General features: G+C 35.7%; 1 protein-coding gene across 1 annotated transcript in view; it reads left to right on the forward strand.

Annotated features, from left to right (window-relative positions):
- Positions 1 to 12,621, forward strand: part of tnr (tenascin R (restrictin, janusin)) — a 118,212-nt gene that overhangs the window by 66,123 nt on the left and 39,468 nt on the right. The window contains 3 exon segments of the mRNA XM_043223811.1: positions 7,432 to 7,536; positions 7,538 to 7,976; positions 11,348 to 11,821. Coding sequence (XP_043079746.1) covers positions 7,489 to 7,536; positions 7,538 to 7,976; positions 11,348 to 11,821 — 961 coding nt within the window. The 5' untranslated portion in view covers positions 7,432 to 7,488.

Consider the following 12,621-nt stretch of genomic DNA (forward strand, 5'->3'; position numbering starts at 1 on the left):
TTAGTCTTCCCTTTTACATTCAGAATTGTACCAGCATGACAGTACACACCTTTTGAATATTTTTTTTTTCTATTATGAATCACTCTAAACCCAAGCCAGGTCTAAACTCAACAGTTTCCCACTTTGTTCTGAAATGAAAATGAAAACTCAAGCATAAAATTAAGTCAAACACATTTCTCTATTCACAATTCACTCAAGCAAGAAATTGGCAGGCGCAAACAGAGCAAGGACAAATGGACAGCTGAAAAAAAATAAACAGAAACACTTCTTCCATAAACAAAAGCACAGCTGTTTCTTCAAAGTCCACATATTGTTCCTGCTTTAGAACAATATGGACATGACATGACATGACATGATGATATGATATGATATGATATGATATGATATGATATGATATGATATGATATGATATATGATGCAAGTAATTTGTAAAAAAAATTCACATATTTGAGAATATTAATATATCAGTTTATATAAGTCAGTTTACATATTGAATTATGTGTTTTAATTAAGATGGACTGACCTTTAAAAGGATGCAAACATCACATGTTTGACCTTTGACCCTTATCTAGTTAATAACTTATCTAAAACTAATTTATTTATGGCAATAAATGGATAGAAAAAAAATAAAAATAAAAACACTTGCTTATTACTGATAATACAATAATAATGCTTATTTATTTTAATAATGGAATAACAAAGGCTTAATTCAGAGTAAAAAAAAAAAAGTAGACGTCTGACAGCTCTTTTGGTGAAAAGGAGTGTGGCCTTCACATTATACTTTCTTTAAACACGATTTCTTGTGTCCCAACATGCTTAAATCCACGTTGCCTTGGGAACTCTGGGAGTGCGAGCAAGAAGGAAGCTGTGAAGTAAAACCCGCTGGGTCGCAGGTGCTGGAAATGAACAGTGTCCAATGATCCTGAAAGACAAGGCAATTTGGCAGGCACCGTCGGAATAATGAGAATAGAATGGTAATGTTGCGGGGCTGAGCTCTGTTGCAGGGGCATTTGTGAGCCAGGCAGAGGCCAGCGTGCGCAGCGGTCTCCACGTCGAGGTGTTTGCACATTAACCTGCATAAATAGGGGTTACACAACCCCCACCCATCCGCCTGTGTGTGTGTCTTACCGAGGCTAACACTCACCCTGCAAAGTCATAGGACTGCTCCTAGTACAGGCAACACAGACATCTCTTCATGTCAATCTAGCCAGTGCAAGCAGAAGATACCACAGGAAGCAATATGAGAAAAACATGTCGAAGTAAGAGAGACAGAGGGAGAAAAAGAGGTCTCTCTAGAGAGGGATAAAGAGATGGATGAGGCATAGCTGTCTCTTAGGGGAACTGCTCCTCATGTTCTCTCAGACGTGACAAAGCGATACTAGATTAGACGAACTTGAAATAAAGGAAGGACTCTACTAACCTGCTGCCAGATACACTTCGGCCAGCTGAAAACAACTTGTCAAATGAGGGAAGAAGTAGACTTAAGACCAGGAACTGCACTGAAATGGTAACTTGTAATGTTGTAATAAAGTTAGTCTGATTAAAAGAAGTTCAACAGTAATAACACTATTTTAATAGTCCACCTTAGACATTTTACTAACTAAAAGTAACTACATGTCAGCTACATGCAGCTGAAACCATTTCAGCTTCCATAAAGAACTTTTTTTAGCCATTAATAAATCTGCTTTTATTAATGTAAAGAACATTCTAATAACCTAAATATAACATTAAAGAACCTTTCGTGGATGGGAACGTTCTGTAGATATTAAATATTCTTCATGGAAACATCAATACCAATAAATAAAGCATATACGGTTTTAAAAAAATCCAATTAATCTATATCTTGGTGACATTGCAAAGCTCACTGGTACAATAGTGAGAGTTTCTATGTGTGACAAATGTCTTGGGTTCAAATCTTAGAGAGATATACAGCATCTTACATTTTTGTAAATATTTTATCTTTTCATGTGACAACACAGAAGAAATTACACTTTGCTATAATGTGAAGTAGTGAGTGTATAGCTTGTATAACAATGTAATGTTGCTGTCCCCTCAAAATAACTCAACACACAGCCATTAATGTCTAAACAGGTACAATTTAATAAACTATTTTATTATTTATAAGTGTAACTGCAGCTGCGTAAAAATGTATCAGTGGCACTTTTTATTTAATTAACTTGACCTTTACTAACTTTTAGCAAATAAAGACACTTTTTTTTAATGTGCAGACTACTTAAGTATGTGCCAACAGACAGCAACTGATAAAAAGTTACCCGCTTGTACAGTTAATTTAAGCAGCAAGCAGAACCGAGAGAAATTTGGTAAGTGACAGAGAAGTGAATGTTGATCTGAAAACTGTTTCTGCTAGGATCTGCCACTGAATACACTTAAAATGAATGATAAAACACTGACTCTGCTTTGATGCAGAGACGCTTGTGTTTACATCATGAAACCTTGTTCTCATTTTAATGTGAACTAGAAAACAGACTTCTTGAATTTTGAAAAGCTGAGAAAAAAGGGGGTTTCATTGAAGCCTTGCGTCTCTTATTTTGCTCAGAAAATGAGCAGTGTTCACTCCCGACAAAAACTGTGTCAAGCAGAAACTGTCGCTGTTTCAAAGTTATCTTATCCGGTTTCATCAATTATGGCTTTTTCACTCTTTAAGGCCAGTTAGAGGCTTTTACTGTAGCTCTTAAAGTGACGGTGCGCAGTAATGCTCTTTGCTATCTTTCCATTATCAACAAGTTTTTTCCAAATGCAATGCGAAGCCAACAAACATTCCCATCTGTTATCTTGGGGAGAGGTTAATGCTTGTGTTGACCTCCTGATGCCCTAACATCATGTGGGCTACATGTCTTTATCACAACTCTGCTGTGCACGCTCTGTTTTTTAAAGTCCCCTGCTTACTCTCTAAACAAATCATGGCTTAAGAACACAACAAGCATTTACTGAACCATAGGAGAATTGTCCTGCAGGACACAGGAGAATTACTAGAACTCCTTGAAGACATGTGGGCATGCATCAGGTTACTGTTTGAAAATTACATAGCATTGCTGGAGTCATATCACCAGAACATCTGGAAGAGACATAATTATCTGATATCATGTAATACATTTATGCATTTCAGCCTTGACATTTCAATCAGTGGTGTGTTTTTGTTCTCTGAAGGATGCATGATGAATGGATGATGTGTCTTGCAGCTCATCAAGATCTCAGCACAAGGTTGCTGCTGGAAAATAACTGCTTAAACTGATCTAATCACCTGCAGGTTAGAGCAGCTGGTAGTTACTTTGCTCCTTTGTCATTAGCTGATAAACAATCTTCTCAATAAAATCATTTCATCTTGCTATTTAGTTTTGTTTTCGAGTGCACTAAAAAGAAAATCTAAAATTTGTTTATTTATATTTCTATGGTTTTATGTGCCAAATGGAAGAAAGAGATTTGAAATACTAAAATTATTTTGTCATCATCTCAATGATGGTATAGGTGGTTAAAAAAAAAAAACAAGAACAAGCCATTTTACTGAAAGAAAATGAACCTCTTTTCTGCAATGACAATTGTTTTGCATTCTTAATATCTTTTCTTAATATCTAATTCTTTTCTTAACTTTGTTAGTTTTATGTCTCTTCAAAAATTATAATAATTCCATTATGTTTGGCAGCCACAGCTCTCTGTATCTTAGTTGTAAAGGAGGTCAGTGCTAATAATCAACAGCTTCAGAGCCTTCACAACAAAGCAGATAATGTTGTTTAAATACCAAGGAACAGGGATCATACAACACAGGTTACATCAGCTCTTCTAATGTGAACTTCAGGCAATAATGACGCAATTGTTATTTTCTTAGTCATAACATCTCTTTTCTCCATGTATTTTTTACATAATTAGAGCATCAGCTACATTCAATAGAAAAAGAACATTTGCAGAACATTAGTTTTTGAAAATAATTTTTTTTTAGTTTATTTGCTTTGCTCTGTAATATTTTTTTTTACTAGTTTTCAGGGAGAATGTATACATTTTAACGAATGTATACACATGTCAATCAATTTAAGTGTTATTTTACAATTATTTATATACTATTGTAATATTTGTTTATACTTTGCATCATTTTCTTTACATTTGTTTTTCATAATTTTTTTATATTTAAAAATATGTTTAAAAATACATTTATATATGGTATAAATTCTATAAATATATGCATGTAAATATATGTAATTATTTTCAAAATATATGCTGTATGCATGTGTATACCTAATCATTTGATAGTGCTATTTTAAAAAACGAATATATACTTTTTTTTTTTTTTTTTTTTTCTTTACCAATGACTCGGTTGGTAGGATTTTTTTTTTAATGTTTTTAAAAGATACGTCTTATGCTCCCCATTTCTACATTCAAAATAATTGTTTTCTATTTTCATATATTTTAAAATATGATTTATTGCTGTGCAGCAGAATTCTGTGAAGCAGAATTTATAGTTACGTTCCTTTCACTCCTTTCATTCACTGCACTGTCAGTTCTGATTGCGGTTCTACCATGTGGACAACCATTAAGTGACTGAAAGAAAAATCCCAGCAAGATACATGTGCTGTTCAAAAGTAAATTAGGAAATTGGGGAAAGTGCACAGTCAAAAGGGCCCCGTGGTCTTCCCTGTCGTATTTAATTGAGAGCTCTCCTAATTGAGTCTCTTCGTCATTCAGCGTGATGGCACTCATTCTCTTCAAAGGCTATGGGCTGCTTCGCATTGCCAAGATCTCCAGTCAAAGAAAAGTTTCCCATCCGCCCATTATAACAGGAGAAACGCAGAGCTGTCTGCATGACCTGGTCTGACTTCTCCTTTGAAGGCGGCATGTCGAAAAAAGTAACAATACTTTATGAGAGAAAGAGAGACAGAGAGAGAGAGAGTGACAGTCTCTTTAGTGGTCTGTAGTCTCACTGTAGTTCTGAAGTCTCTTTAATCTTGTCCATTAGAGAGAACACTAGACCATAGGAAAGACATTTTTTTAAAGCTCGACACTTCAGGGAGAAACATTTTTGGCGTCTAAATGAAAAAAAAAAAAAAAAACATTATTTAGCATTACATGACTTGTTGCTAACCAAAGGATCCTCTGCAAGAATGGGTGCCGTTAGAATGGGCTGCTAAAAGCAGTTATCTACACATCTACTGTCTTAATCATGAATTTATTTCTTACTATAAAACTTTGTGCTTCATAAGACATTACCTGATTGATCGGAGTTTGTCTGCGACTGTGGATTGCAATGCTTTTATCAGCAGTTTGGACTCTCCTTCTGAAGGCACCCATTCACTGCAGAGAATACATTCTTGAGAGAGCAATCTATTGCAAAGGAAAAATTCATCTTCATCTTGGATAGCCTAAGAATAGGGGGGGATCTGCGTTTTGTGTGAAATGCTCCTTCAAAAGCTTTGTGATTTCACAGCTGGGATTTTTTGTCTAATATTTGTGATGAGGACTCTGTTGCTGAGCAGATATTTTTTTTTTTTTTTTTTCATCAGAATACATTCCTATAGAAGGTATGAGGGTGAAAATAGTTGTGCAATGTCAGACCACTTCTGTGCAAAGTTTGCCACGCATAATACAAGAGGCAGGATGGAGGCGGAATTAACAAGCCACCTGCTCCAGGGTCCAGTGCAACAAATAAAATGAGAGCACCCTGCTTAGACACACCCCCAGGCTCCGACAGATAGAAATAAGATGTCACAGTGTGACAGGAATATATGACTGCACAAGCCTATAGTTAACTATTCATTCTTTTGTTGCATATATTCAGTAGATTTTAGTAATTAATATGAAAGTCCATTTAGATTTCTAGTTTAAAGTGAAGTGATTAGGATTGAAGTGATTTGGATGGATGCATGATTTGTTCTCTACATATTATAGATATAATTACAGAGCCCTATACATTCACTTTAAAGTCTCCTACTTTTATCCAGCTGATTGAGCAGCAACAAAAAGAGTTTCTTCAGTAGGGAAGACTATGTCTGCCAGTCCATTAAAAATAGAAAATGTCAGAGGAGATTATCACTCTGACCATAGCCCAAAAGCCCAGGTGTCAGTCTGACTCAGTGATTCATTTTACAGTTTGCTCTTGTCCTGAGTTCTGTTGCTGATAAGGGATTAAGGAAGATTTAAAGAAAATTCCATACATAGGTCTCTACTGATTCACTGAACTGAATCGTATCAACAAAATTCCCAGTCGAACTGCTCAAATGTCTCTCGTGCTGTAGGGGAAGCTTATCGATATAATGTCTGCGATTTTTAGTAAGTAATTTCAGCGCAAAATATGAAATTAACAGCAGCTCTGCTTATTCAGGGCTCAACGGTAAAAAGGGTCTGATGAAATGAGGCTGGTGTGAGACACTTCGGATGAGCTGATAAGTGCTGCACTTCACAGAAACAATTGGATTATTCAAGACTGATTATGCTGCTTTATGTCACCAAACAAACATTGTCAAAATTTGATGAAATTGCAAGAATTACTTCATAGTACTGAAAGCATTAACTACAAATTATAATATTTTATAGCAGACTGTTGTCTCTGAGGGATAAATCGGACAGGCAAAACTGTATGAAACTCTGTCTAACAGTTTTATAATTGCTTATATACTATTGTTATATTTATTATATTTATTAGCTTTTATATATTTCATTGTTACGGGTTAGTTAGCCTGTGTTTTACTCACCCTTGAAGCATCCTTGGAGTATGTGACTTTCTTCTTTCAGGTGAATCTAGACAAACTGGAATTATATTAAAAGTCTTAAAGTGGGGATCAATGTGAGATATTTATCTTAAAAAACACATGTATTCATTATAAGAGGCCTTTATTCATAATTATGAATATGCACATTTTATTTTACATCTAAAAGGCCATTTTTAATATAACTCTGATTAGATTTGTCTGAAAAAAGAAAGTCACATACACCTAGGATGTGAGTGAAAAGCAGGCTAATTTTCATTTTGGGTGAAGTAACCCTTTAAAACTAAACATCTTTTTTTCTGTAGTTAGTTTAGTTAGTTGGCAAGGAAAGTTAGGGTTTAATTGTTATATTGTGTTTTGGGCTTGATTTCAGTTAACAGAAGCTATTTTTATAATTTAAGGATTGGAAAACTTTTACTGTCTTACAACAATACCAGAGTTTGACAGCACTTATTTTGGTCTCGCTTTACTTTAACAAAATTCAGGTGAAAAGTCACATGAGAGAAGGCAGTGTCACGATTGGCTCAATGACCTGTCAATCTTATGACTGCCAGTCTATCATGTTCTCTTCATTTCTGAGATTGGCTGATTAACCTATCAGTGCAATTGACGCCACCATATATATTTATGTCGAGGCCAGTAAAAATATTGCTATTGTTAAGATCTGCTATTTTCTTTCCTGTTCTCTAGTGCTAAAACGGTCTCTTTTTGTTCACAGTGCCAATCAGAGGTCTATTTGTGGAATTGATGATCTCGCTCTAGTGCCTGAGTTGTGATGTGGGGGTGCACAATGGCAATACAAGGCTCAATAGTGAGCCTGGCTCTTACTGTTCTTTGGGATTCAAGCTGTTCCTAACCCCACCAGCAAACTAGTGAAGACCACAAGAGTGAGGCGACAGGTTCCCGAAGGCGGGGGTCCATCTAGCAACCAGACCCAGGCCATGATTTTCAATCATGTATATAACATCAATGTACCTCTAGAGTCACTCTGTTCAGTGGACCTAGACACGGTACCAGGGCCAGGGACAAACAAAATTACAGCTGCGAGTGACAAGATGCCGACAGAGTACACAGAAGAGACAGTGGACTCGGACAGTCAGGTGACCTTCACCCATCGCATCAATATCCCAAAGCAGGCCTGTGCCTGTCCCGCGGCTGCTGCTATGGAACAGCTGGCTAACCGTGTTGAGATGCTGGAGAGGGAGGTGTCCTTGCTTCGAGCGCAGTGCAGCTCCAGCTGCTGCGGAGAGAGCTCTGTTATGGGTAAGTTTTAGATACTGGGGTGGATACGCATTGCTTGCGAATCTAGCAGTATTATATATATTTTTTAAATAGTTATCTTTCTGAAAAGTGACTGAATTTTGGAAATATATTTAAACGTAATATTTATACAAATACATTTGCATATTTATGCACTTACTAAAAACAACCTGCAATTGTACGTTTAGTAAAATAAAAAAGTCTAAAAAGATACTGAAGTATTTCTGATTGTGCTATGGCGGAACTAATACAAGCATACTTTAAGTACGCTTTAAATCTTGCATTCAAATACCGATGTTATTCAAAGATAATAATATCCTCATGAATAGTAACATTAAAACCATTTTAGGCTTATTATAATAAGAAATTGTGCACAAGTAGCAAAAAGGTTTTATTATAAGTTTTATGCAGCAAGTTTTGAGCGATATGTCAGTATACAGAAACTATACTTACTACTGCTATACTACTATACTTTTAACTATACTTAATAAATGACATATAATATGTGAAAATAAGAAAACATTTATTTTTTCTGTATTTTTGATTGAATAAATGCAGCCTTGATAAACACTTCCCAAGCCCAAATCTATGAAAAGTTGTGAAATTATTTTATCATAGGCTTTTGGATTACATATATGTGCAAAATAGGTAAACAGAGGGTATTAATCAGCTATATTGACAATAAAAAAAAGAAAATCACTTTTCAATCTTTCTCTCACTTTTCTCTTTGATCTAAGTTAATCTTAAAAATTTCAGCTGACTAATTTGAATTAAAAACTTGCTTCTCAGTTATATTGAAATAGCGCTAAATTGGTGAAATATCATCTAAGAATCATTCACTGGAAGTGGTAAAAAAAAATTTTTTTTTCAGTTTCTACCCCTAATATTTTTTCTTGTTCTTTTCTTGTAGATGTTAACATTAAAAAGGCAACTGAACTGGATTATCTTCCAATAGTTGTCTCACCCATAGATCCTTTTTCATCTCGTATGAAAGAGTTAATATGTTCTGCTGTAGATAAATATTCATAATCGAATAGCATGGATGTATTACATGCAGACTGTGTATCTACCTCCCCTTGATGTTTTATAATGGATTAATCAAACTCATCTTCTTTAATCTTGAATCCATTTCAAGTGGCTTTTGCTTTGTTGTACCCGCTGGATGAAACAAAAGTGCATCCTGGTCCTTCTGTCGGTTATGATGTGACTGCGGTGCTAAGTGAAGTAGAAGCTATATTGTGCATTGACCCATAGGGACAACAAAACTGTGGACGGTGGTACTGTTGTGCTTGTTTAACGTCTCAAAGGGGCCCTCGAGTGGATTCACACCTGCAAACCTTGGCTGTGGAGCCCCTCCAGGGCAGCTAAAAACAGCTGAAACACTGCAGTAGTAAAGGGAAAGTCATATTAAGCTATACAAATGAGGTTAGATTGTGAACTAGATTAATTACAGCACTGCTGCTGGAGAGGTCTTCCCCTCAAGCCTTTGATAAGTCCTCTGTTTGCTGAATCAAACCAGGCTACATGTGCTGGAGCTAATGCGATTGCAAGATATTGCCTCAGAATTATTATTTTTTTATATATATTTATTTATTTTTTATGGAAGGTTAATTTTAGTAAAACCTGATGGAAATTAAAGGAATAGCTCACCCAGTGTGAATTTTGTCATTATTTTCTCACCAACATTTTGTTCCAAATCTATTCCACTTGGTTTCCTGTTAAGAAAATGCAGTCATTTTTTAGGGATATGTTTTACAGAGTGTCCAGGATACTGAAAATGAATTCCAAAATGACAGAAAACAACACTAATAAAACGAATTACAATAAAAGTGGTCAGAACGCATAATGATAGCTTTGTGTGAGAAACAGTCTGCAATTTAAGTTTTATAAAGCTACTTAAAGGGATAGTTCACCCAAAATGATGTCATTTACTCACCCTCAAGTTGCTCCAAACATGTTGGATTTTTTTTTATTATTTGCTGAAAACCAAAGAAGATATTTTGAAGAATGTAGATTTTCAAATTATAAATCCAGTATTCAATTCCCATTCTATATGCAATTCTATATATCAAAAACAGATATGTGCTGTATTTCATGCTATTTTATTCATTATCAGCTAATTTCAAGAACAAAGATCGCAACAGGAGAGATTGTAGCATCAGCACTTGTGTGCATCTTTAGTTACATTTGTGTCATGTTGCTGAAGAGATACTGTGGTAGTCATCTGTGGCGATGCATAAGCGATGAACATATCATATAACCCACAACAAGCTGTTACGCATTGATTGCTTTAATATTTTTGAAGGAGTAAAATTTGGTTTCAACAATCAATCCAACAACAAAAGTGTAATTTTGTTTGGAATGAGGACCTGACCACCTCGTGAAGTGGTTTGAGCGATCAGTTTTAAATGTCTCGAAAGCATTTAGTTTATTTACACCTGAGGCCTCATTTATAAAATGCTGCTGAGAAACCATCTTAAATGTTTCTCGAATATGCGTACGTGTGCTTAATAGAATGAACGTCTCAAGCCTCATATGTAATTCAAACAGACCGTTGGCTAAACGTCTGATGCATATGGTACACTTATCTGAGAAAAAAAACAGTAGTTTCAGAGTCTTCAAATGATTCGTTAAATTATAGGCTGCAGGATATCCGGCAGACGAATGTGTCATGTTCTTTAACATTTTGCCTGGAAACAAAGATGCTGTGACCTCAGACTCCCTCGCGAAAGAAGAAAGCCGTTGTGTTTACATCTGTGCTTATCAGGATCAACTAAACACTGGATTTTCAAAAGTATGTGAAATATTTAAAGTTTGTGGCGCAGAATCTTTAAAATACATCTGCTCTGTTATTGTCGTGACATTTTGACCCAAATGTGATGCTGAACGAAACAAACTATCCCTGCATCTCAATGTGCATGCTAATATATGTGATATTAGTAATTTACTTATAATTATATTTACTTATTTACTTATAATTTACAGATAGGGTGAATAGTATGCACATTTAGAGAAGGGGTATAATTGGTTGTTTGGGTATGATTTAGCCATGGACAATGAACGCTAAAATGACACCTTCAGACATAAACCTGGAGGTCTGGTTATGTTACACTTAGCTATCGAAATACGTGTTTAGCAGAAAAGGGGAAAAACATCAGGGTGAGTAATAAGTAAATGACAGATTTTATAGAGTGAACTGTCCATTTAAATTTTAGAGTCTGATTGTTAGTTGACTTAGGTCAAAAAGCCTTTCTGAATGACTTATTCAGCCACACTGTTAACAGTTGCCAATTTCTCCATGATGTTAGGGTGAGTAATTGATGACACAAATGTTAATTTTCTTAATTAACTTCGACATATTTGTTCAATCTTAGGTCGCTTGGACTTCGTCCCTCAGTGTGGCCATGGTACTTTCAGTATGGAGGTTTGCGGGTGTGTTTGCGAAGAAGGATGGATTGGCAAGAACTGCTCTGAACCCCGCTGCCCAGATGACTGCTCCGGCCAGGGCATTTGCATCGAAGGCGAGTGTGTATGCGACCGTAACTTTGGCGGTGAGAACTGCTCAGAGCCTCGATGTCCAGGTGATTGCTCTGACAGGGGGTTGTGCATTGATGGCGAGTGTGTTTGTGAGGAAGCCTTTGCTGGAGAGGACTGCTCGCTGGGAAGATGTCTGAACGACTGCTCAGATCAAGGAACCTGCGTGAACGGAACCTGCCAGTGCCGACCCGGCTTCCTGGGGGAAGACTGCTCTCTCATCTTCTGTGCTAATAACTGCAGCCAGAAAGGGGTGTGTAAGGATGGTTTCTGTGCCTGTCAAGAGGGATATACAGGAGACGACTGCGCTTCAGGTCAGTGTTCAATGTGTAAAAACACCCTTGTAGTTCTTGTTGCCAGAAAATTTGTAGACATGACTTGGTTTAGACATGGTTTCAGACATTTATTCCTTGTATATTTTAGAGTTATTGCTAGGGCTGTCAAGTTATTTTTTTTTTAATGTAATTAATTACATGATGTGCAAATGAAGCAGTCTAAGTAATGGCAAATTAATTGCACATCAGTTTTGGCTGAGAAAATTCCCCCCAAACGTTAAAGTCATTATTACGTTAAATGAGAAATGCATTGAATATACTAGTTAACTATTATACTAGTTCATATTAAGTAAAGTTCAAATCTATTACATATTTACTCATAAATGGCTATTTGTGCACAATGCATATTTCTTAATATTAAGCCTAAAATTTGTTTTATTGTCATAATCGATGATTTTGAATGCAAGATAGTGATACTTGAGATATACTTGCAATAGTTCCACATTAGCACAATCAAATATATTTCAGTATGTCTTTAGATGGTCTTCAGCACTACTTAAGTACAAATGAAGTGCACAAAATAAGTTGTTCCAATAATGCCAGAAATTACCCAGAAATGTCACACACATGATGTATGACATCACATTCGATTATATTTCATATATTAATTGTTTCTTTTCATAACAGTTAAGTACCTTAATCGGCTTTACGTTGCAGCACTTTGAACAAATCAGTTGAATGAATTAATGAATGAATGTTGTTGCCTACTGGTGGTTTTATTATTATATACAAAAAAATAATTCTTTTATTTTTCAGTATTTAATTCTACTTAAAATGCA

The sequence above is a fragment of the Puntigrus tetrazona genome, chromosome 2, assembly GCF_018831695.1.
Source record: "Puntigrus tetrazona isolate hp1 chromosome 2, ASM1883169v1, whole genome shotgun sequence".
Classification (NCBI taxonomy): Eukaryota; Metazoa; Chordata; class Actinopteri; order Cypriniformes; family Cyprinidae; genus Puntigrus; species Puntigrus tetrazona.